We start from the raw sequence: 23,711 nt of genomic DNA on the forward strand, positions 1-23,711 counted from the left end.
AGGATGTGAACTTGACCTTTTTATATAGTTCTTTAATATGAATCTTGACTTCAGGAAGATAGGAACAGAGCAAAACCTGAAAATTAAAATACTCTCAAATGTTTTTCAGTAGCATTTGACTTAAGTCACTTTTCAGCTGTTCATTTAACCTGTAAAATGTACAGTAATTTATTTCTCCACTCTCTGAAAGCACATTTTAAGAAATATAGCAGTTCCATGTTGATACATAGAATTATATTTTCCATTCAGTTATGCAGATGTTCGGGTGGAGAGGAGACAGGAGATGGGCTTGGAAGAAGTGTCCTCAGAGGTGGTGTCCTCAGCACTAAAGGTACAATGAGAAAAGCTTTTTTCATGAACTTGTGTAGCAATCACAACTTGTTCTATGTTAACATCACTGAAGACTCCAGCATTGTCTTTCTCCAATGTTGGTGGATTCTCTTAACTTCAGAACTCATTGCTCATTTGAATTATTTGGACATAAATCAGGTGGGTTTACGAAAGAATAAACCTGGAGATCAGTAACCACAAATGAAGTGGAACATGGGCAGGAGCGGGGGCAGTGTAAGATATCTCACTTTTCCTTGGCAAGGTACTACAGTTTAGAGATGCATTTGGACAATTTCTGGCAATCTGCCCTCTTGGACACATCTCAGTGATCTCTTGAGGAAAGACAGCAAAGCTTATCCTCAGTGCACGGCCAAGTGTCTCACAGAGGTTGCAGTTGCTGTCACATCCAACTGAACACAAAAGAAAGATTCAGAAAAACATCTGAAGGCACAAAGTTACTATGGCAGTAGCCTGCTATTTATTTCTAGCTCAGTGATAGTTGTTTGTAAAATGCATTAGTTTGATGCTGTTTGGAAGGGGCATTGATGCCTTTGTCCAGGTCTGCTGGCCTACCTGAGATTAGTTCTGCTCAAGTCATTTTAGGTCTGCCAAAGAACTGGAGTGCAACCATTACTAAATATCAAAATGTTTCACCTCTGACAGATGCAGTAGCTGTTCTCCTTTTCTGGTTTGTTTTAGGAGAGTGGTGCCAGCTTGGATCCTGAACAGCACTTTAATGCACTTGATATTGGTGCCTCAATCCTCAGCGCTAGTCGGACACCCTCAGCATCATCCAGGAGCTCACCAAAATCTTCCCACACACCCAAGTCAGACCCAGCATGTGAGTGGCATTCCTGAGTTATGGAATTATTTTTAATTTAGCCAAGTTAAAGAATGTGTGCTTATATACCACAGCTGCTAATTTAACAGTAAATTATGAGGTATTGATGATATGCACTGACAAAGAAGTGCAAAAGCTGAAATGGTAATGTACAAGAGAGAAGGTTCTAGCACAACCACCTAAATGCTGGAAGATGAACACTGGGATTAGACATGAAATGTGCTGTTTCAATCTGTTACAAAAATGAGAATTTTGTCTTTAGATTTGAGGGCACCTCCGTGAGCAATATGAAATTTCTCTAGACTTACATGAGTAGTAACAGCCTGTGGGTGACTCTCCTCTGGCCAAGATTTAGGATGCTCCAGTGTTGACTTGGGAATACTCTTTCTGCTTCCTGGTCTGGAAAAAAAGCCAATGAGCTAACCTAAATTTACAGTTATTCGGCCCATATAAAGGGAGTTCCAGCTGGTTTAGAATAGTTCATGGGTCTTTTTGCACTGCTCATTGGAGCATAGAATCATAATCTGTCTCATTTACTTTTATCTTTGCCCAGACCCTCCTTATCAGTTTAATTTCATTGCCATTGAAGTCAACAAGAACAGCCCTGACTCCCACTAGAATTTAGCCAGGCCATTACAATTTCTACCCAGGTCTTGTCACATTACCCACTTCAAACAGGGTTGATTTCCAGCATGTAAGATCTCACTGGTGCTTTTCTTGCAGCTACACCAACAAAGCTGATTACGGAGTCCAACACTCCCTTGCCGAGAACACCGAGTGCACAGCAGGATTTATCTGTGCATAGACTCAGCCAGCCTACTGCTCTTCAGGTAACTTCACAAGGAATCATGGAAACAGGCAGAGGGTGGAACAGCATGTGCCACATATGCAGCTTAGCAATTAAAAACAACTTACACAGAAGCCACAGCATTAGAAGAAACCTAAAATTTAAAGGAGCCAAACTTCTAAATAAAGTTTTGGTTTGTTTTCTTTTTAACCTAGGTTTCTTTGCCTTCTCAGCTTCCATGTGAGCTTCTCCCACAGCAGTTGCTGCCTCAAGCAACTCTGCAAAATCAGCCTGCACCTCTGGCACAGGTTAGTTGGGGATTTGGAAGTGGAATAGGTCACTTGCTTATCTCCTGATACTTTCTCGTTTTGGGGCTTTTAAGTTACCTCTCTAGTAACTAAAATCCCCAAATCCAAACTCTCAACCACTTAAAATATTGTGGGAAAGTAATCTGAATTTTACACTTGTATGTTTAAACATATAACTGCATGCAGGTGTTCAGAAGCCCAGGTGCATGTAGGTTCAGGTGTGCACACATCTGTTTCATGAGAGGACAAAAACCAGATGGAAAAAGAATTTCCAACTTCACTTTTACAGAACCAGGTCCCTTCAAGATCAAATTCACAATGAGAATTAAAACCAAAAACTAACAGAGACACCCAGTCTTGCTAAAAACACCTGTTTGGCTGTGCTGATGCAGAACTAACTAGCAGTATAGGATATGCAAATTCAACAACACCCATTTTATGAGTGTGCCAGTAATGGTGAGGATGCCACTGAAGACAAATTTCATATTCCTCCAATCTATTAAAAAAGTGGGTGATGGCCCAAAACATCACCTCAGGGTTACATTTGCAGTGGATTTTGAAGAAGCAGATTTGAGTACCATGTTCCCAGCATATTGTTTTTCTCCTGTGGTTATGCTGTGATGATACAACCCGTCATCCTCTGATTTTAGGAATGACAGAGTATTGCTGGACCTAGACTGCTTCTACCATTGATACCATATACTCACTCACAAGACCCCAGAGTTTATTTCTGTAGCACATAAAGCATATAAAGTCCTGAGGATCCTGGCTTTAAAATAACAAATTCTCATTTATCTTCCATGTTTAATATTCTCTTCACGACTCCATGCTAGCATGCAGCGAATAAACAGCATATCAATTATCTGCTCTGAACATTCATTTTCTTTTACAGATACTTCTCCCCGTTATTCATTAATGCATTTTCAAACATCAATTAGTTTATGTATTATAAGTCTCTGTGTGTTTTGTTTGACTTTTTTCTACCTCCCTTTCTTCTCCATCAAAGCTCTTTGTGAAGAGAAGCTTTCCAGTTGTTTACCAAGACGCCTACTGCCTTGTCCCTTCCCAGTAAAAGGCTCTTTCTGGCACACCAGCTCCATTTTTTTTTTTCTGACAAATTAGAGTGCCATCCAGTCACTGATTAAGCCTCTTTGGGCCACCGAAATCTTAATGAAAGGAAGAGGGCTGACTCTGTCTACTCAGGCAGCCCTCTGGCAGCAGTCACAGCAGTGCTCCTGGCAAAGCTCAGGATGAAGGTTGACATGGAGCAGGGAAATAACACCAGGACATTGCAGCCCAGGCTGCTGATGTTCACACTCCACAGTAAAACTCCTGTAGAGAGTACCAAGTCTCCACACACATGTGATTTTCATAAACTGTTATGAATATTATGATACTACACTGTACATCCCACTTTAAAATAATTAACATGTCAGCCTACAGCAATATAATTAATTATTCAAAAAACAAAGGTGCCTGCAGCACTAGGTGAGTGAGGGACAAATCCAGGTACATGTGCATCCCACCAGGAACACCTTCTTGGCTTCCTAGCTGACCATTTCCAGTTGTGCAGTTTAGTGGCAAAACACAAGCCCATAGCTTGTAGAAATGGTGTGGCCATGTGCCCTGCTTCCAGGAGGAGCTGCACAGGTTTGTCCCTGCTGCCTTTCTGCTACTTGCCCTTAGCTGAAGGTGACTGATGGCAGGAGCTGGAAGGCCCTGGGTATCCTTGTGGCTAACATTTGGCTACAGGGTGGCTGCAGCAGGGAAAACATTATAAGTGGGCACAACTGTGTCTGCAGTGAGCAGCTAGCTGCTGCCTCGGGCACCATCTGCTTGAACTTTGAGTAGTTTTATTTCCAGCAAAGGCTGTGATGGTTTTGTCTCCACTGAAATGCAATTTTAGCTTGTGCCTTGCTTGTGTGAATGAACAGACAGCACAGTGTCACCCTAGATGTCACCTGAATGTAAATGGTTTACTTTAAACCAAGTGCTCCCAATTAGAATATTTGTTTGTTTGCCTTCCTCATTGTCATAAATTAAAATCCCCTGCAACACAGCGGATGTTGATGACTGAATAATAATTAACACTAATAATCCGTTTGGGATTGAGCAGGTGTTATTCAGATGAAGGAAGAAAGAACAAGTCGTTCGGTGAGCTGCAAAACTAATGAAATCCAGTTTCCCAGGGGCTGTGCCTTGCAGGACTGGTGCATGGAGCCAGCCTTTCCCACAGGAGCAAGGGATGAGTGGATCCTTCTCTCCTTTGCTCAGCTAAAGCTTTCATGAAGTTACAGCAATCTGGTATTTTTGACACTCTCTCAACTCTGTTGAATGTCTCCAGCAAGAAACATGGCTCATCTCTTGGGCCAGAAGAATTGAGAGAAGGTTGGAAGATAGGCAGAAAAGAAAGTTTTAAAGGAAACTCAGCTACAAAACAAATAGGGTCTCTTTTCTTTACCCAGCTACCTATTGTCATGACACTTGTAGGAACAGATTGTCTTGGGACATCCATCTTTTTGTTCATCACATCAGAAATGAGGAACTATCCTGACAAACACAGGGGCCACAGGTCCCCACCCCTGGCTGCAGCCCCCCAGCACCTAGAGAGAGGGAGTAACCCTGGCACTGTGGGGTAACACTCAGCAGAGAAAAACACCTCTCCTTGGGCATGGCGGAGGAGAGGAATCACAGCATGGAAGTGCCAGTCCCTCTCCCTGGGCTGTAGAGCCTCCCTGGACCATAACCAGCACTAGTGCATCGAGCCCCTCCCTGCCAGAACATATGCTGACATGATCCCAAATGCGTCACTTTATTTTACTCTTTGTTTAAGAAACCGGACTAAAATTACTGCTGTGGTTTTTGCTTATTTGTTTTGGGGGCTTTTTTTGCCTGCATTAACAAACCTTGATTAAACTGGTGCAACTAAAGAGATCTCACAGGTTTAGTCTCCCATGTTTGACTGTATCTAGGAAGATGACAGTTTTCTGTGTATTACGTGCACTTATCTAAGAATTCTGTGGATTTGTAAATACCTAAGTGAGATAAAGAGCAACTTCATCTGATGCCAATGGCAGAGTTAAAGCTGGGCAGTGTTTTCTGTGAAAGGTTTTGAGTTAAGCTCTTTTAATTTATTATACAATTAGAGATTTCTCCCTTAATTAGTAGAGAGGTTAATGATCTTGAGATAAATACTCTCTGGAGCAGGTCAATTGCTGTTAGTGTCTCATTGTACAAAAACAATAGGAGCTCTGTAAGCACAGGGGTCATGGTTAGAGTTATCAACAATTTGGGGGTTAGAGTAGAAAAAGGAAAAAAGCAAAAGAGAAAGTTCCTTGTCGTCATCCATAACAGCTTTCACTCCAGTATACCAGCTAATTGTTGATGTTAAGTATTTTAATACAAAAAGCATGTGAAAGAGAGAACAAAAAGACAATATAAGATGAATATGCTAAATATAAGAACCTGCACCAAAAAATAAGGAATAATAATTTAAAATCAACAGCAATACGTTTTTGTATGCAACTTTGCAAAGCAAATTCAAATTTAAAACTAAGGCCTGAAAATTGATTTTATTTTTCTTTTTGAAGTATAAAGTGATTGTGAAATTACCTAGTTTTAAATTCTTACATTGATCAACTGAAGGAGATCAGGTTCCTTTCTCAAAGGGTCATCAAGGAATTTGCATGTTAATCAAAAGTCTGCCATCACCAAGACAGGCACTTAAAATGAAGCTCTTTGCTAAAACTGTTTTTAATTCCTTTTCTAATAAGGATCCTTTTAAAAACTTAAAAGTAGTCCTCGCTAAAAGAGTTCATATAGAGATAATTAGATAACGAGACTTGTCTTTTTAAAAGATCCTTCTGTACAGGCCAGGTTAAAGCAGGAATTAGCTGCATCTCGTCTATGATGTGTTGCTCACAGCATCATTCCAGTCCTAAAACCAGAATACCTGGGACTCTTCAGAACCAAAAGGCTGGGCTGCAACGAACAGCAGTGGATTCCCCTTTGAGTCACTTGTTCTTATTCCCAAACATCTGAGGTCTCTGCTCAACCATTCCTCAGGTTAATTCTTTATACATGGGCAAGAAAGAAAGAAGGAGACCCTTCTCTGGCTTCTGTAACACCAATTCCAAGTAACACAGACTTCCCTTTGGGAGGTTTGACACCATGTTTCTGCTCTGGGAGAGGAGTGGGTTGCAGATGTTGGCACTGCTGTTTGCAGGCACGAGCACCATGAGTCACAGCAGGGCCGAGGGCTCCCATCCCCTCCTTGGGCAGACAGTGCAAGCAGCGAGTGCTCACAGATGCCTCTGGCAGCAAAGGGGGCTCTGTCACCAGCAGCTGCAGGTGCCACCTTAGCAGCCCTCCTTGCCCCTAAGCAGGGTTGGTGAGACTGACCCCCACCTGGCCATCACTCTGTGCAGTGACCTCCCAGGCTGTGTGGGAAAGCCACCCTCTGCCTGATAAATGGAAATAAACCTTCTGAAGTTCTCGCTCTTTCTCTGCCAAAGGCCATTTACTTGGAGATGTCAGCTTTGCTAGAGGGAAGGTAAAGGTACTTTCACATACTTAACTGGTTTAAGGTGTACTAGTTAGCTGATACAAATGTGTTCTGTCACATTTAGCTTTCTCTAAGTAGCCAAAAATTTCATCTAAGGAAGTGTACAGTCCTGCTAGCACCAGAGCACTCCTTAATTCCTGTCTTGTTATCTTTTTTTCCTACTAAAAAGCCAGAAACAATGTAAGCCAGTGCACCATGGAGCAGGAAGGTTCCAGCAGCAAGCATCAGCTCACCCACTAGCACAGAGCCACTGGAACAGATACAGGGACAGGGCAGCATTTTCAAGTCACAGCAATTTTTTTCTTTTTGCTTCACACTCTCAGCCCTGCATGTTTTCAAGAAGATCTTGGATGCCTTGATTACATAAAAACTTAAAAAGATTTTTTGAAGGGTTTTGTTCTTTTTTTCAAAGACTGTTTTTTTTACTTTTGGAATATGAGCTTATCAAAAGCAATTATTCCAAAGCCTATTAAAGTAATAATTAACTTTGGTGAACTTTGAATCATACCTGAAAGCACCAAATACTAGGGATTTATTGCTGTTAGTCCTCTCCACAACTCTTGATTATTTCAGTTTGTGCCAGTGTTGCTGCTATTGGAGGTTGCACCTGCTTCTTGACCTTGATTAATGATCTCCATTTTTTACTATTATTTAGAACAGCCTTTCTTCCACTGAGTTGGGCTATTCATTTTATATCATATATAAAAATAACTTAATGAGTATTTCTTGTCATTTAAGTACTACTCAGCTGTACAAATCTAGAAAATGTTTATTGTGGTCTATTGTGTGATGCCTTAGTAAGTCATCAGCAGAACAAAGCACTGCAGAACTGCTATTTCTGTTCTGAGAAAGGAAAGCATTAGTAAAACACATCTGGATTATACTGTTATGCCACACTAAGGGCTCCAAACTACAAGCTAATGAAAATAATGCACTCATTTGCCATCCAGTTAAGATGCTCTTGATATTTTAAAGTAGCATACTCCCAAAAACAGTCCTTACAACAGAACATGGTTAACTGTAAGCAGATCATTCTAGCTGAGGAAATTTAATAAATATGCATAACCCTGAAAATAGACAAGATGTCTCTGTCTACACGTTAGTATATTACAAAGACATTTTTAGTTTTTAGCTGTGGTTTACAATCAAGAGACCAGTAACTCCTTACAGAACAATGTTCTACTGTGGCCTGCTTGTATTAGAATGACTGATTCCCCCCCCCCCCCCCTCTTTTTTTATTTCCTTCCCCCAGTTCTCGGCACAATTCAGCATGTTCCAGACCATCAAGGACCAGCTGGAGCAGCGGACACGGATCCTGCAGGCCAACATCCGCTGGCAGCAGGAGGAGCTCCAGAAGATCCAGGAGCAGCTCTGCCTGGTCCAAGACTCCAGTGTACAGGTGTGTAACTACTGGAAGGGACAGAGTCAAGCATCCTCTCTCTGTTGATAGGCTTGGCAAATTAAAATTGTTCCAGAGTCCAGGATATCTGGACACGTGGAAAGTAGGTCATCTGAATTTTAGAGGGATGATGCCCTCTAAAAGGCTCTTGAGTAACCTATGTCAAGAAAGGTTTAAGAGCTCTCTGGAAGACGAGAAGGAAGGAATACCTCAGCCTTAGGAGGAGGAGAATAATTAGGGTCATTTACAATAGCATTTTATTACTTTATCAACCAAGTCTTCAGACTGAGCAGCTGTAGTAGAAAGAATGTTGAAGTTCAGGCTTCCTTGTCACAATAAACCCCCTGAAATTCTGCTGATGTTCATTTGCTCACACCTTGGAGGCATCTGAATTTTTTCTTCACCAGACAGGCTTAAGGCTTTAGGGTGAAGCTGACTGAGCCTGCTCTGCTTCTGCCTTTGACACCTCCTACACAGAGGTAGAATTCTCTGATACAGTATATGCTTTGTACCCCTTACATCTACCAAACCTCAAAAATAATAGTAAGTGCAGTTTAGTAGATCACAGGTTTCCTTTAACAAGAAGTGGACAAATCATCCTGTTTTATGGAAGTTTTTTGAATGTGGGTGATTACTGCTATATTCCTCATAATTTAACTATAAATGCCACGTTAAATGATCCTTGGTAGTAATGTGGCACTGGGGACTTGGTGAGTATTATACTAACAAGATGATTTTAGAAGACAAGCTTTGTCAAGGAAACAAAAATCTCAAGAGTATTTTACAAACAGGATGGGACCTACTGAAGTCAGTGGGAATTTTGCTTGCAACTTCCACACTGAAATAAGACTTTCACCCAATCATCAGCATCTGTGAAATGCAGTTTCACACATTAACAAATTGGGATTGTATGTTTAGGTAATTAAGGGATCAGCAAAGCCAAATTAGAAACTTTGCCACCTAAGGTGCTGCATGTGCACTGCTGTAAGACGACACAGCAGCTGCGGGTTCCAAACCCAGAACTCCCTGTTCCTGCTGCCATACAATCACATAGGGAGACCAGGTTTAGTTTCAGTGTGTTTCTTCTATTGGTTCTCCACTGACTTTGATTAAGGGGAAGAGAAAGTCTCTATGCAATTAACAGGTGTTCAGTTCAGAATCATGTCACATGTCTGAAAGCTATTATTGTTATTATGACTATCAAGAGACATGATATTGTCACTTCCTCTCTTTTTAATTGGGTGACAACCATTACTCTCTCCTGGTGACGTCTTCAATAATCATACACACTCTTTTCTCATCATTCAGGCAAAAATAAAATTTCAGAGCATGTTATTATAAGCAAGAAACAGATTTTGTTTTTAGAAAGCTGTCTCCTATATGCATTAGGGTGCATGGGACAGATTCTCAAGTCCACTCACAGGGAGCTCAGGCAGAATCCCAGAGGGTAAATAAATGGTGGGGTGATCTGTATTTCCCCCCCTTCCCTTACCAGTTTGTAGCTCTGACTTACACCATCTGGGTAATGTCCTCTCCCATGAAAACTGCACCAGGTTGGACCAAGTATTTTCAGACCATTACAAGTTCTCTACAAGTGTCAGTACCTACCAATTTCCAGCTTACTACAGATGCAGTCCTGAGAGGCAGGGAGAATGGAAAGAGCTTGGAAATGCAGGGGGCTGCATATTTGCCTCAAATGGCAATGCTGGATGGGGATCATCCAGCAACGATGGATGGAGAACACATCCTCTGTATTTTGTGTACTTTTTGGTCTCCTCAGAGCAATCAAACAAGGTGATGAGATGCAAGTGGTCACACTGACTCCTGGCCAGGACCTTTTTCTTCTCCCACTTTCTCTAGGTAAAAAAACAAAAAACACAGAAAGAAATTACTGTGCTGTTGCAAGGATAGATGAGGAATAATTTTTGTCTTTTTTGGCTAGGGGCAATTTGAAAGAAAGCTGCACACTTTCGCATGCAGCTCTTTTGTGACTCACAAGCAGCGAGGAGTAAACTGTTAAATCAGAAATCCAACCACGTGCTTTGCTACACAGATTTCATCATTCAGGGAGCTGGATGTCTGCAGACATTGATCTGTGTCTACTGTCAAAGCTAAAATGCATAGTAACAAACTGGCTACTATCAAGTAGCGGTGTATTAAAGACATTTCTGGTGTCTTTAATACACTGCATAATAGAGCTGTAAGTGTGGGGGAGTGATGTAGGCTGTCTGAAAAGGGGAAAGTGTTCCCTGCTTTTCCCCTATTAGCTGATTTATTAGCATATCATCCCCACTGGTTCACTCCCTTCCACATAGAAGTGTACAGGTAGCTCCATGGAGAATTAAGCTTGATTTCCATTTCCTTCAGAGTACAGCAGTCCACCAAGAAATGCTTTCCCAGACAGACAGATGTTGAGCACAGTAGTCTGCATTTGAAACTGTTGCAGGAGCCTTGTGCAGAGAAAGATGAAACTGTCAGGAGGGTTGCAGGCCCTGAATAAAAGTGTTCAAAACCCCATTAGATCCCTGTTACTGCTCTTCCTGACAACGAAGGACAAGAACAGGAAGAGTAACCTCAGAAGTCTGAAGGATGCTATGTCTGCTCTAGTTTGAACAGTCTAGCTAATGATTCACAGATGCAAGAGGAAGGCAGAAAGGCTGAGCCTGACCAGCTTGCAAGAACTACAATCAAGACCATCCACAGCCACCCATCATTTGCAAAGCAGAATCTCTTCAAAGTCATGAATCTCAGCTTCCCAGTGCTGTGCTTCTCATCTTTATATATTTTACATAAAGAAAGAGTCTTGATGCCTGTAATGATGAGCCCAAAAGCTATAATGCCCTGATTATCCAAAGGACAGGTAGAGTCAAAGAGATGTTTTCCTCAGGATGCCTTGTCAGTGTGGTTCAGCCATTAGCTGTAGGGCCCTTCTATCTTGGAATGAGGGGGCAGCAGTGTCAGAGGGTCCCTCCTCTCCCTTGCTGCTTTGCTGTGTATGTTAACAATCTGGCCAATTAAAAAATGTTTGTAAGATGCTTCACTGACCTTGCCGTCCACAAAATCACCAACGAGACATGTCATTAGCAGCAATACAGTTAGGGGGCTGCTAATTTATCTACTAAGGGAAAGATTTGATATTTTATGAAAAGGTTTTTCTTGTTATTTAAAGCTGCTGTATTTCAGCATTTTGGGGGAACTCAGACAAGACTATCACAAAAGAGGCACATTATGAAAAACCACCATTAATTTTGTACAAATTAAGCTTTTAGGTTTAACTAACAAGTGGAAATTTCATGCTTCGATCCTCTGTCAGGTTAACTCTTGAGTTTTCAGTTCTGCAGGGACATGGCCACCATTGCTTCCTGCTCTAAGCTTGTTTTTTCCAGGTCATTTACGTCCAGGGGGTAACAATGCTGCTTTGGCCATTATAATGGCAACAGAGGGTCCCCAGGTATGAAACACTCAGAGCCCTCTCAGGGTACGAACACACGAACAAATGAAATTGGCCTACTGGGATAAACTTGGTTCTAAATTTATGGTGTGTGAGCTGCCAACCATTAACTGTGCACGTTCCTACCCAGTGGCACACTCTGGTAATTGCAAAGTAGGTTACTCTGCTTTCTTTGGAGGATAAACTCCTTGGCCTTCATCTGGAAGTGAAGTAAGCACACAGGGAGGTTCGTGCTAAATAAGTAGTCTGCTGCAAGTTCACACCCCACCTGACATTCGCCTTGATAGATGTTGAATTTGCACTGGGTGAACTGAGTGTTTCTCCAGTGCTGTGTGCCATGTACAAGGAGGACACTAAGCTAATCCTCCTAAAGGTCTCTTAATTTGCAGTGATCTGTCCAGTACCAGTGGGCCCACACTCCCTTCCCATCACTTTTTCACATGCACCACTTGCTTTGCCTGTTCTGAATTTTATATCCAATTTTATATCAATGGCAACCCATCTCACGGCTAGGGCTAATCAAGTGAGTTCATGTACTAAACATGTCCAAAACTTAGCTTTTATGTACAGCAAATAAACAAAAAAATGAATTTTCATTATATTTGTCTTTGATTTATTCATAATAAGACCTATTTACTTGGCAGAAGTTGCAAGACCATCTGTCTTTCTGATATGTAAGGCTCCAAAGTCAGTGAGCAGCGTTTTTAACAGAAAACACTCAGAGCTAGTTTCAGACCTGCTGCAAGCAGCAGCCCCAACCCTGTCACTTGACCCATTTATTCCTATCAGACATCTCTGAGATGTGGTTAGCCTGCAGCACCTGAAACAAGATGTTGCTTTTCCTTAATTGTCCCCTTCTCCCAGATGATTAATGTAAGCTTTGTCTGTACCTTTTTTCCTAGGTAAAATCTTGGCACGCATAAATTAATTAAAAATTTATCATATTTAAATAAGCTGTGATTTTAAAGCTAGATAAATAAGTACAACCATGATGGATCAAGCCATACTTTTGCAGAGAAAAGCAATACATTATGCTGGGCCTTTAGAGAAAGCTATGGGCTTTTTCCAGGAAAAATTAGAGGGGACGTGATAGTTTAGGGAATTGTTAATACAGCAATAAGCTGCACAAAGGTGTACTAATTACTGGGCATACCTCAGATGTACTGCTAGGCATGAGACTGATGGATGAATAATGAAGAGAACAATTGTGATTCTGATTTCATTTAAAAATTAAGTAGCTCCACTTAAATTAATGAAGTTCCATACATGTAGCAGTGGTGTGGAATCAGAATCAGATCCAAAAATTACGTCAACAGTGTGGGATATGTATCTCCATACAGCCCTTGGTGGCAGAAAGGCTAGGTCTGAAATACTGCAAAAAGAGCCTGTGGCATTAATAATGCATTGTTTTAAAAGATTAGTTTTCCCTTTTTACAGCTGTAATAAAAGAAATAGCCCCTAGAAGAGCAAAAATTCCCAAGTCCTGTAACTTTTAAAGAAGAAAGCTTCATCTTGAAATGCAAAAGTAGAGAGGACATTACAGAAACACTAAGAGAGGAGCTGCTAGCTCTTTTACACAAGTCGAATGCATGGCACAGTTAGGAAGAACACCAGGTGACAGTTACCTGATGGGAAATCAGATAAATGACAGTGACTGTCTGTTTACACATCCTGTCAATGATAAGGACACGGCCATTCAGCTTGGAGAGCTCTGGCCTGACTGTGGCCTCATTAAAAACATTTGACAACTCAGCTGGGTGTAAAGTGTCGAATTTCCAGAGACAAATTCAAAGATAGTTCTGTCTGAAAGGCAGGTGGATTTTGTTGAAAGGACTGAAAAGACATGGAGTTACTCTCTTCTCTTTGGTCAGGATGCCCCAGAACACAGTGAATGTACTGGGAAATACTCTTAAGAGGGTTGTGCCTGCCCCATGGAGAAGGACTTGCACCTTGTAGACACATTTCACAAGTAATGGGTGCACTTGCAGAACAAGAAACCAAGAAACTAGAGACAGTAGAGCTGTTAATGCAGGAATGATAGGTGATTTCCAACTAACAGTAAATGTGTTGTGATTCCAGAAATGTGGTAACCTTATTTTAGAATATACCTTTGGATTTACTTCTGTCACATTCATTATTCAAAACATCTGGGCTATGTAAATAAATCCTCCCTTCTTCTTTTCCAGATGATCTTACAGCAGCCAACAGTGTCCCTGAGCTTTAGCAATACTCAGCAGCTGGACCCACAACAGCTACAGCAGAGGTCAGGGACCCTTTCTCAGCAGCAGCTTGTCCCCAGTTCTCAACTTCAAGGACAAATCACATCTTCACAAACAACCAACCAGCAGTCACTGAGAGAAGCAAGTGTGATATCGAGCCAGGTAATCATTTCTTTGAACAGAGAAGCATTTAGATGGAAAGGAGACACTGAGCTGTTCTTAAGCAAGCGAGTAAAATCATGTCAGTCCTGTAACTATGCCTTTGCCTTCCCTTTCTTATGCTTCTGTAAAAGGGCAGCCTATAAAAAGGGTTTCCCTACAGCATTTGCCTTACCTTAAAGCCTTTTTCTAAATCTCAGCCAGGGGGGTTACTTGAGCAGCTGTTTCAGCTTGAAATTGGAACAGGGGGGCATGCAAAATGTGTCAGTGACTTACTGGTCTTCAGGTGGTCCTGAAAGAAACCTGACTGATCACACTGGAAACTTGAAATAGTGAGATCTCTCAGAATACTTGCTCCCTGAGCCCAGTCGGACACCACCAATGCAACAAAGCCTGTCTGCTGTGGTGGCACACAGAATACATTGAGATTCTTTTGAGACCCTCAGGCTGTGAACGTTAACAGGTTCCTGCAGAGCAAAATAAAGTTCAGCCTGAGCAGTAACTGATATCTGTGAAAGCTATTAGGTTTGGCTTTTTGTTCATACTGCTGGTTTCTCAACATTTCCAGTGTTTGCTCTTCCACCCACCTGTTGTACCTCCCTTCACAGAAAACTGAGCTCCTCTGCTTCCCGATTGCGTGGCAAGCATATTTCCATTATTGTCTTCTGAGCCCACAGCTGTAGCATTTCACCTCCTTCATACCTGTGTTATAATGACTCTATTAAAGTAGAGAGTGTATAACAAATACAGGGCAAGGGGCAGAAACTGATGCCCAGAAAGTTCCACCAGAATATAAGGAAGAACTTCTTTGTCACTGTGCGAGTGACCATGCGCTGGAACAGGTTGGCCCGAGAGGGTGTGGAGTCTCCCTCACTGGAGATTCTCAACACCTGTCTGGACACGATCCTGTACCTGTGGACACGATCCTGTGCCTGTGCTCTGGGATGGCCCTGCTGGATGAGGGAGGCCTGACCAGATTGTCCCACTGTGGTCCTTTCCAACCCGACCTGTTCAGTCATTCTGTGAAATGGGGGTGGCGGGAGGAAAAACAACACTTTTTTTTCTTTGATCTCTTCCTATCATGGGGCTCGGCGGCAGCTCCTCACACTTAACTTCGCTCCTGCCTTAACTGGGGGGGATCGTTTAGGTTTGCCGGTCGGCAGAAGCGGGCCCGGGGCAGCCGTGGCCATGACAGTCGTTTCGCGTACGGTGGCAGGAGCCGGCTGGCGGCACCGCCAGGCACTGGTGCCGCAGCCGGGCTGTCTCCCCGCTCTCTCCGCTTCTCTTGCAGGGCCCGAAGGCGGCGCGGAGCGCGGAGCTGGCGCCGGGCGGTGGCCGCGCCCCGCCCCGCCCCGCGCCCGCGCCGTTCGCCTCAGGCGGCGGCGGCCCCGCGGCGCCCCCTGGCGGCCTGTCCCGCGGCGGCACCCCCGCGCCCGCCGGCTGCAGCCACGACCAGCAGCTCAGGTACGGGCGGGCTCCGCACTCGGAGGGCTGAGGGCTGGGCTTACAGCCCTGCCCGGCGGGAACAGCGGGCGCGGTGCACTCCAGCTCTTGGGACTGCAGGAATGCACGGGTGGATTAAAACTCCCAAACTGTAGCTGTGTCAACCAATAACGTTATGAAAACTGATACCTTGCTGCTGGTTTTGAAGACCACAAGGTGAATTAAATCGAAGTTGTAAAATATTATTCAAGCATCCATACCCTGGCAGATAATAATGGTAAAAAGTGATTTATGAGGTGTATGTCGGGCACCCGAATCGCCCCAGAGGGCAGGCGCTGCCCCAGCCTCCGCCTCGCAGGGCCCAGGACGCGCCTGCCACAGCCAGCAGCTGGGTCAGACCTCCTCACACTCAGCCTGGTGCCTGTGAAAATGCCGCTTCTCTTTGCACACTGTGGGATTTGTATGGTCCTTCTCTTCCAGCAATGTCTTTTTTTTTTTTCCCTCATGTGCCAGATTGTTGCTTAGCCAGCCTATTCAGCCCATGATGCCTGGGTCCTGTAATGCAAGACACCCTTCAGACCACAGCATGGTGGGATCCCAGGCCAAGTACGTGCCTTGTCGAAGATAAAACATCAAAGTTGCTTTTGAGGGGAAGTAGCCTTCTTTTGTAAGATGATGAAGTAGTTATAAATATTGGGAATGTGTTACTGTGCTGAGCCTGCCTTCCAGCATCTGGGTCAGCCTTATCCTGCCTGGTCATATCAGGAAGAGTGACAGAGAGAAACACAAAGTGCCGGTGGCATTTTAACAAGCCATGGCTGGGGGAATTTTTGTCCCTCACATGCTGCCTGCTTCAGCACTAGAACTTCTGACCCACCAAAGGTAAATGTGAGAAAGTCAGCATTGGCTCAGTTAAATGATTGGTGAAAATAGAAAGCATCACCTCAGTTGTTTCATCTCCTCAAAACTTAGATGAAGGAGGCAGAACACACTGGTCAAAAGATACCCTTTTTTAAGCTGTTTTTTGTCACTATACTTAATTGTGAACTGATAAAATAATAAGCAACTGTTTGCACATCATTCCTTTAAAAATAATTCTTTTTACAAAACAGTACTCTTCTAATGTTACCTCAGGAATGTAGGTATTCAGTAGTTGTTTTTTTTTAAACATCATTATTGTTGTTTAAAATTATCTTGAGATAATTTGTCAAATGTAAATATTGTAGCTCTGCTTTTAAGCCTCTGAATAAAAGAGGCCTTATTTGCAAAGATGCATCTCCCAGTTCATGTAGACTTGACTCATGGGACCCCTTTATAGGAGCTCACATCCTCATACAAGTACTCAGACTGTAGCATTTCTAACTAAACCCTAATGTTGAACAGCTGTTGAGTGAACACAAGCCACACTATGATCTCATCACCCTTTACAGGAGAAACAGAATTAGGCTGGGTTGGCAATAGTTCCATTGTGGTTTTGCCCACAGACTTCCACAAAACAACACAAATTTAAGTTTTGCTTTGCAAAAGCAGAATGGCAAGAAGAGACGAGTATTTTGGTTCTGTCACATCCCTCGTTCCAGAGGGTTTCTAGAGGTTTCTTCTGTTCCTAGAGCGGGGCTCATGGTGATGGGAACTGCTGCTATGTGGCAATATGTGTATGAGCAGCTTAGGAAGTAATCAACCCTAGCCTTGTGTCTGCAGGAGATCACCACCCCCACAGGGGAGCACAGGCAGCAGGACAGGAGGTGCATTTCTTCTTTCTTGCTGCAGTTCAGGGCTCAGCATATTAAAACAGAATCAAAGGCCATTTGGTTTAATGAGCCGGGGATGTGAATGCTGTGGCTGAAGACAAGATGTGCATAAACTAGAATCCTTAATGAATCTAAAATGTGATCTGGATTTTGAGGTGAGATGTATTCTTCCCTCCAAGCCCAGCTCATGCACAGAGTAAGGGAAAGCAATACTGCCAGTAGTGCTGTTGTTCTTATTAGCAGGTCCCATGCACTGGAATCATTTATTGGGAATTATCTGGGGGGTTTAGGCTGAAGAAGAGAAGGCATGGGGAGACCTTACAGCAGCCTTCCACTATCTAAAAGAGGCTACAAGAGAGAAAGGGAGGGACTTTTTACAAGAGCATATTGGAATAGGACAAAAGGTAGTGAATTTAAACTGAAAGAGGGCAGGTTTGGATTAGATACTAGGAAGAAATTCTTTACTGTGAGGGTGGTGAGGCACTGAAACAGGTTGCCTGGGGAAGTGATGGGTTCCCTATGCCTGTAAGTGTTTAAAGCCAGATTGGTGGATGGGGCTCTGAGAAACCTGGTCTAGTGGAAGTTGTCCCTGCCCATGGGAGGTGGGTTGGCACTAGACAGTCTTTAAGGTCAGCATGCTGTGATTCTATGATTTAGGAAGACTAGGGATTGCCATCCCCCTTTTAAGAGAAGATCTTTGTTTCCAACACTTTGTTCTTGATTGTTTTGCTTCTTTCTTCCATAGGTATTCTCAAACCCAACAAATGTTTCAAAGTTTGGAAGTGCAGACTTCCAGCAGCAGCTCTCCAATTGTACTGATGGGACAAGCAGTGTTAAACCAAGGGTTCACCACTACCCCACCTTCCCAGCCATCCTCTTTGCCACCTATGCAACTCCAGCACCAACAGCATCAGCAACAACGCTACCTGCAGGTAGGACAAAGAGGATGATGTGTAAAGTGTGCACACAGAGTAAGAAGGTGAGTGGGCTGTGCAAATGGGGCCCCAGCTTTCTGCTGGAGCCTGATCCTGGCAGAAATGTCCATTTAAGAGATTCTGACGTGTGACGCACTGCTACAGTGGCCGGTACTAGTACAGCAAGGAAGCAGTGGGAACAATCAGAATATTTAAAAGGAAATTACTAATTCTGTACATTTAAAGCATAATCAGATTATCTTGGATATATTTAAAGTTTATTTCCAGCTGGAGAAAATCAATGCCTTAGGATTTGTTCTGTTCTCTTTATTCAGTATAAAATTTGCTTAGTTTACAAGTCAAAAGATGATTTTTAATTACCGGCATCAACATAAAATAGATCTGGATCAGATATCTGGATCCCTTCAGGAAACTAACATATTTTCTCAACTCCACAAGGCAAAGAAGATAAAGTGGAGCACGTTGCCTGGAAGAACCAGGTGATTTGAATATGTAAAAATACTTATTTTTGACCTAATTCAACACATACTAAAGTAAAGGGGGGAGATGAGGTGTGTCTGTATTAGTTCAACAGGAGCTGGACTGAGTCTTTGAAACCTGGTCACATATCCACTGGCATCACTGAAAGAGTATAACCAACCTCAAATTATTAAACTCTTGTTATTGAAATGAAATCCTTATCATAGCCTGAGAATTAATGAAAAAAATCTGGCAGATACTGTTTCAAATAAAGCATCTGCAAAATTCACATCAGCTTCAACACTGCAAGGTCACACCCAACTGTAAGCTCAGGAAAAGGAAGGGCTAGAAGGGACAGCATGAGACGCATTAGAAAATGCTGTTTCATTTATTCCATCCATCCGTGTCATTTCTGACATGTTCACCCACGCGGTTCCCAAACAGGCTTTTCAGGATAACCTGCACATCCCAGGCAGTGCATTACTGTGAGAAAACCACTTCAATGTTCTTTGTTGCAATTTATGTCCATTCCTTCTAGCATTAGTTAAGCTAACCTCATGCCAAACAGCTCCAGAAATAGAAGCCAGCAAACCAATAGTATTTCTAAGTATCCTGTAACCTGAGGACAAAGAGCATTAACGCATGAAAGAATCAAACACCATGATAAATTTTATTTTATCTGTAGGTGCAAACACCAAGTTCTTTGCACAATGAACAACCCGATTCTTTGCTCCTGCCATCTTACTCACCACAGCAAGGAAATATGGGGTATCATCAAACACAGCAGCAGCAGCAGCAGCAACAACAGCAACAGCTAACATCAAGAAGAAGGAATAGTTTATCAGAATCATCAAATTTACCACAGCCACTGCGATAGAGTCCCACCAGCACAATCAATGCACGATTAGCTTTAACCAATGGGCACATGGGGCAGAAGAGAATGACTTTGTACTTACTGTTCTGGCTTTTGCACAAGCATTTCTTTCCAAGCTCTATGACAGAAGTACGCCCAGAGTGCAGACTGCCACGGACAGCGCATTCCCAGCACGCTGGCTTCCGTTTGCGCTGTGTCGTGAGCACAGGATGTACTGACAGAGCAAAATCACAAGGAGCACTATCCTGTGCAGCCTCCATCACCACTGGGAGCACGGGAAGAGGCGGTCAGTCCCGGCATGTCACTCTGGAAGCCATCTGGCAATTCCAAAAGACTGCCAACAGACTCATGAGGTACTTGGCCTTCACTGTTTCAGTTCTTCTTTTGTGTATGAAAAGCACTGCATCAAAGGTCTATCGAGGAGAGAACAAGAGATTATTTTTATTATGATTATTGTTATTATTTTGCACAACTGCACAGATGAGAAAACTAGGCACTTTCTGTAAAGAGAAGTTTGTTTCTTTATTCTTGTGGCCAAATTAGCACATCCAATGGAGGAAAAAGCCCAGCCATTGGTGAAGATGGTCTACAGCTCATAACCCTTGATTTAGAATCTGAAAAGTATTATGCAGCTTACCCTAACTGTTCTTCATTACTAAAAACAAACCAACCAAAAAAAAACAAACCCACAACCCACACTGGACTGTTTCCTACATGAATTGTGATTGCAAAGGAGAACTCAAATTGTAAGCACAATCATGCAATTCTCCGGTAGTACAACATGAATCCTTCTTCAACCTAAACTCACCCACTCCAAGTCTCTGAGAAATATGCACTGTGTTTTGGCCCACTGACTTGGGATGCTGCAGACTATTACATATCTCTTTCATTATAACATTTGGGATTAAATTTTCCTTTGGAGGAAAAAAAAAAGAAAATGCACTTTTCGCTTTTTTTGTATGTTTTCCGTTGATATGTTTCTAAGAAAGATTTTATGTAATTATTAAATAAAAAGTAGTGTATTGTACAGCTGTTGTAATAATGACCTATTTCTATATAAAATAAAATTATATGGAATTATGTGGAAATTATTTTGTATATGAAATATCAACTCATTTCACAAGTATAAAGATTGTGCTTGTGTTTTTTTGTGAGTGGGTATTTTGTAATAAACTAATGAATTAGAAATGTTTTTGTGAAGGGAACTACTGTTTCATGCTATATACAACTCAAACTATTATTTTTTTCCATTTAATGATGGACAGTTGTCTTTATTTGTAGAATAAAATAAAATAGCCAAAAGGCTTTATTGCAGGACTTGCACACATTTTCCTGTGACTGTTGAACTATGTGATTCACTTTAGACTTTTAATCTTAGCCACAGACTTGAATGGTGTCAGGCACCCAGTTAGCAATACCAAGTATTTTCCCTTGTAGTTTTTGTCATGGCATAGACACTGAGAATGAAAGCTCAGGAAGTTTTATTAGCTGCAAGTGAAGACAGCTCATTTTAAGCACCTTTAAAACTTTAAGCACCTTTGAAGACCTCAGGCAGCTTTGTACTTCCAACCAAAGAGTTTTATATTAGCACAAAACAGATGGTTTAAAGAACAGTTTGATTCAGCATAGGCCAGGGCTTTGACCCATGTCCAGCTTCAGTGTATTAAGACACTGCTGTCCTGAGTTTTGGGGCACATCTCTTCTGGAATACTTGCCCTGTAGACAGTCTGGCTTCCACTTTAGCATCCTTGTGTAGGCTTCTTTTCGTGTTAAATTCAAATTGACTACAGGATGGAGCAGCCAAGGTACAGGCTTGCTTTCCCTCTGCAGCTTTCCCTCTACAGGGAGAAGCTCCAGCACAGATTGAGGTGGGTAACTGAGTGCAGGAATGTCTTCATTCCCCTCAGTAAGACTGAAAGGGGATGGCCCTCAGGGCAGCTTGCAGCCACTGGAGCCAGCATTAGGTTCAGCAAAGTGCACACATGGCCTTCCCTCCCTTATGTACCAAGGATCACATCAGCAGGGCACACAGGTTCCTATGCCATATAGGAACAATAGAGATAACTGGGCTAGGAGCTGGAAATTGTGAAAGTAAGCTTTCATGGAAAGGAAAAAAGCTTATTTGCCCTGAGTTCTGAAAAAGCTAAAAATCTCCTAAAGAAAATTCATTGACAAAATTATCCCGATGCTTCAAGTGCAAGATTGGGTGGTAGCACTGATGGGTGCATGTGTATTTCAGTCCTTCATCCTTCATTGAGAGAAGATGAGGGAATCAAGTACTGGGTCTCTAAGAAAGCGTTTTTACTGCTAACTTTAGGTACCAGGGTGAATTAGCCTGCTCATCCCTTTAAATTCTTGCATTCAGTGAAGCAAGAGTGACCCCACCAGATGAAGATTGGAAAGCTAGATGTGAAAGTTTCCCTCATTGTCTGAAGGAACCTCTCTCCTTCCATTAATGTAGACAAACCTAAGCAAAGGCCAGTTGGCTACGCTAGAGGCTGACTTCATAAATCCCAGACACTCCTGGGAGAGGAGTGGACAAACCTGTACGCTCAAAGCTCATGCAGGAAGAGGTAATGAAGGAATAGGAGCACCTCAGAGGAAATACCTGTGGAAGCAGCAGCTGATGGATCTCAACTACTATGACAGGAGACACAGGGAGGGGAAATTCCTTTAAGAATTTGTTCTACTCTCAGGGATTACAAACCCACATCTCTCCCAATTGCCAGTGGTATGTCCAAACCAAACTCAGCCTTGGAGCAAACACTAAACTTTCTAAAGCCAGTGGCGCTGTAAGCTGTTAACAGGGAGATGCTGTAAATAGCATGGGGTTGCCTTCTTCTGAGCTGGTTTAGTACATTGTTTGGAAGGATACAGACAGCTCACAAGAGCAGATTTACGTCAAGACTTAGTTTTTTGTGCTCTTCCCAATACACACATTCCGGTTTGGGGTTATTGTCCTTGTTCTCTGTTGCAGACAAAAGGCAATGCCAGTTCCCCTAACAGAGCTGGGCTGTTCTAGTTCATTATAGGCAAAACCCAGCTTGTCCCAGCATAATCCCCTCAGGTCAGGTCGGTTTTCCGGGCAGGCAGGGTGGTTACATCAGGCTCCTGCCCCACGCCGGGATGCCTCGGTTCTGTCTCGGGAGCAAGAGCTCCAGATCTGCAAGAGGCACAATGCTCGCTGGAAGCACCACTGCGCCAAGCTGGGTTCCTCACACACCACTGCAAGGAAAAGGGAGAGACCCTACAGAGGAAGCGGACGAGCACCGAACGCCTCCGGTACGGGCACACCTCGACACCAGAGAACAGCCCCGGTACGGGCACACCCTGACACCAGAGAACAGCCCCGGTACGGGCACACCCTGACACCAGAGAACACCCTCGGTACGGGCACACCCTGACACCAGAGAACAGCCCCGGTACGGGCACACGCTGACACCAGAGAACACCCTCGGTACGGGCACACACTGACACCAGAGAACAGCCTCGGTACGGGCACACACTGACACCAGAGAACACCCTCGGTACGGGCACACCCCGACACCGCCCCAGAGAACAGCCCCGGTACGGGCACACACTGACACCAGAGAACAGCCCCGCTACGGGCACACACTGACACCAGAGAACAGCCTCGGTACGGGCACACACCGACACCAGAGAACAGCCCCGGTACAGGCACACCCCGACACCAGAGAACAGCCCCGGTACGGGCACACCCTGACACCAGAGAACAGCCCCGGTACGGGCACACCCCGACACCAGAGAACAGCCCCGGTACGGGCACACCCTGACACCAGAGAACACCCTCGGTACGGGCACACCCTGACACCAGAGAACAGCCCCGGTACGGGCACACGCTGACACCAGAGAACACCCTCGGTACGGGCACACCCTGACACCAGAGAACAGCCTCGGTACGGGCACACACTGACACCAGAGAACACCCTCGGTACGGGCACACCCCGACACCGCCCCAGAGAACAGCCCCGGTACGGGCACACACTGACACCAGAGAACAGCCTCGGTACGGGCACACCCTGACACCAGAGAACAGCCCCGGTACAGGCACACCCCGACACCAGAGAACAGCCCCGGTACGGGCACACCCCGACACCAGAGAACAGCCCCGGTACGGGCACACCCTGACACCAGAGAACACCCTCGGTACGGGCACACACTGACACCAGA

At 43.6% G+C, this 23,711-nt stretch overlaps 1 protein-coding gene across 2 annotated transcripts in view; it reads left to right on the top strand.

The window, feature by feature from the left end:
• NPAS2 (neuronal PAS domain protein 2) overlaps positions 1-20,834 on the top strand; it is a 104,333-nt gene extending 83,499 nt beyond the window's left edge. Inside the window, exons 12-21 of one of the 2 annotated variants that reach the window (XM_066545237.1) lie at positions 250-331; positions 1,030-1,171; positions 1,895-2,001; positions 2,174-2,266; positions 8,083-8,229; positions 13,867-14,061; positions 15,350-15,522; positions 16,015-16,107; positions 17,998-18,184; positions 19,332-20,834. In XM_066545237.1, coding sequence (XP_066401334.1) covers positions 250-331; positions 1,030-1,171; positions 1,895-2,001; positions 2,174-2,266; positions 8,083-8,229; positions 13,867-14,061; positions 15,350-15,522; positions 16,015-16,107; positions 17,998-18,184; positions 19,332-19,523 — 1,411 coding nt within the window. In that variant the 3' untranslated portion in view covers positions 19,524-20,834. The other variant, XM_066545238.1, reaches the window with a different exon arrangement.
• Positions 20,835-23,711: the final 2,877 nt, after the last annotated feature.

This window comes from Molothrus aeneus, chromosome 2 (assembly GCF_037042795.1).
Source record: "Molothrus aeneus isolate 106 chromosome 2, BPBGC_Maene_1.0, whole genome shotgun sequence".
NCBI classification, from domain to species: domain Eukaryota; kingdom Metazoa; phylum Chordata; class Aves; order Passeriformes; family Icteridae; genus Molothrus; species Molothrus aeneus.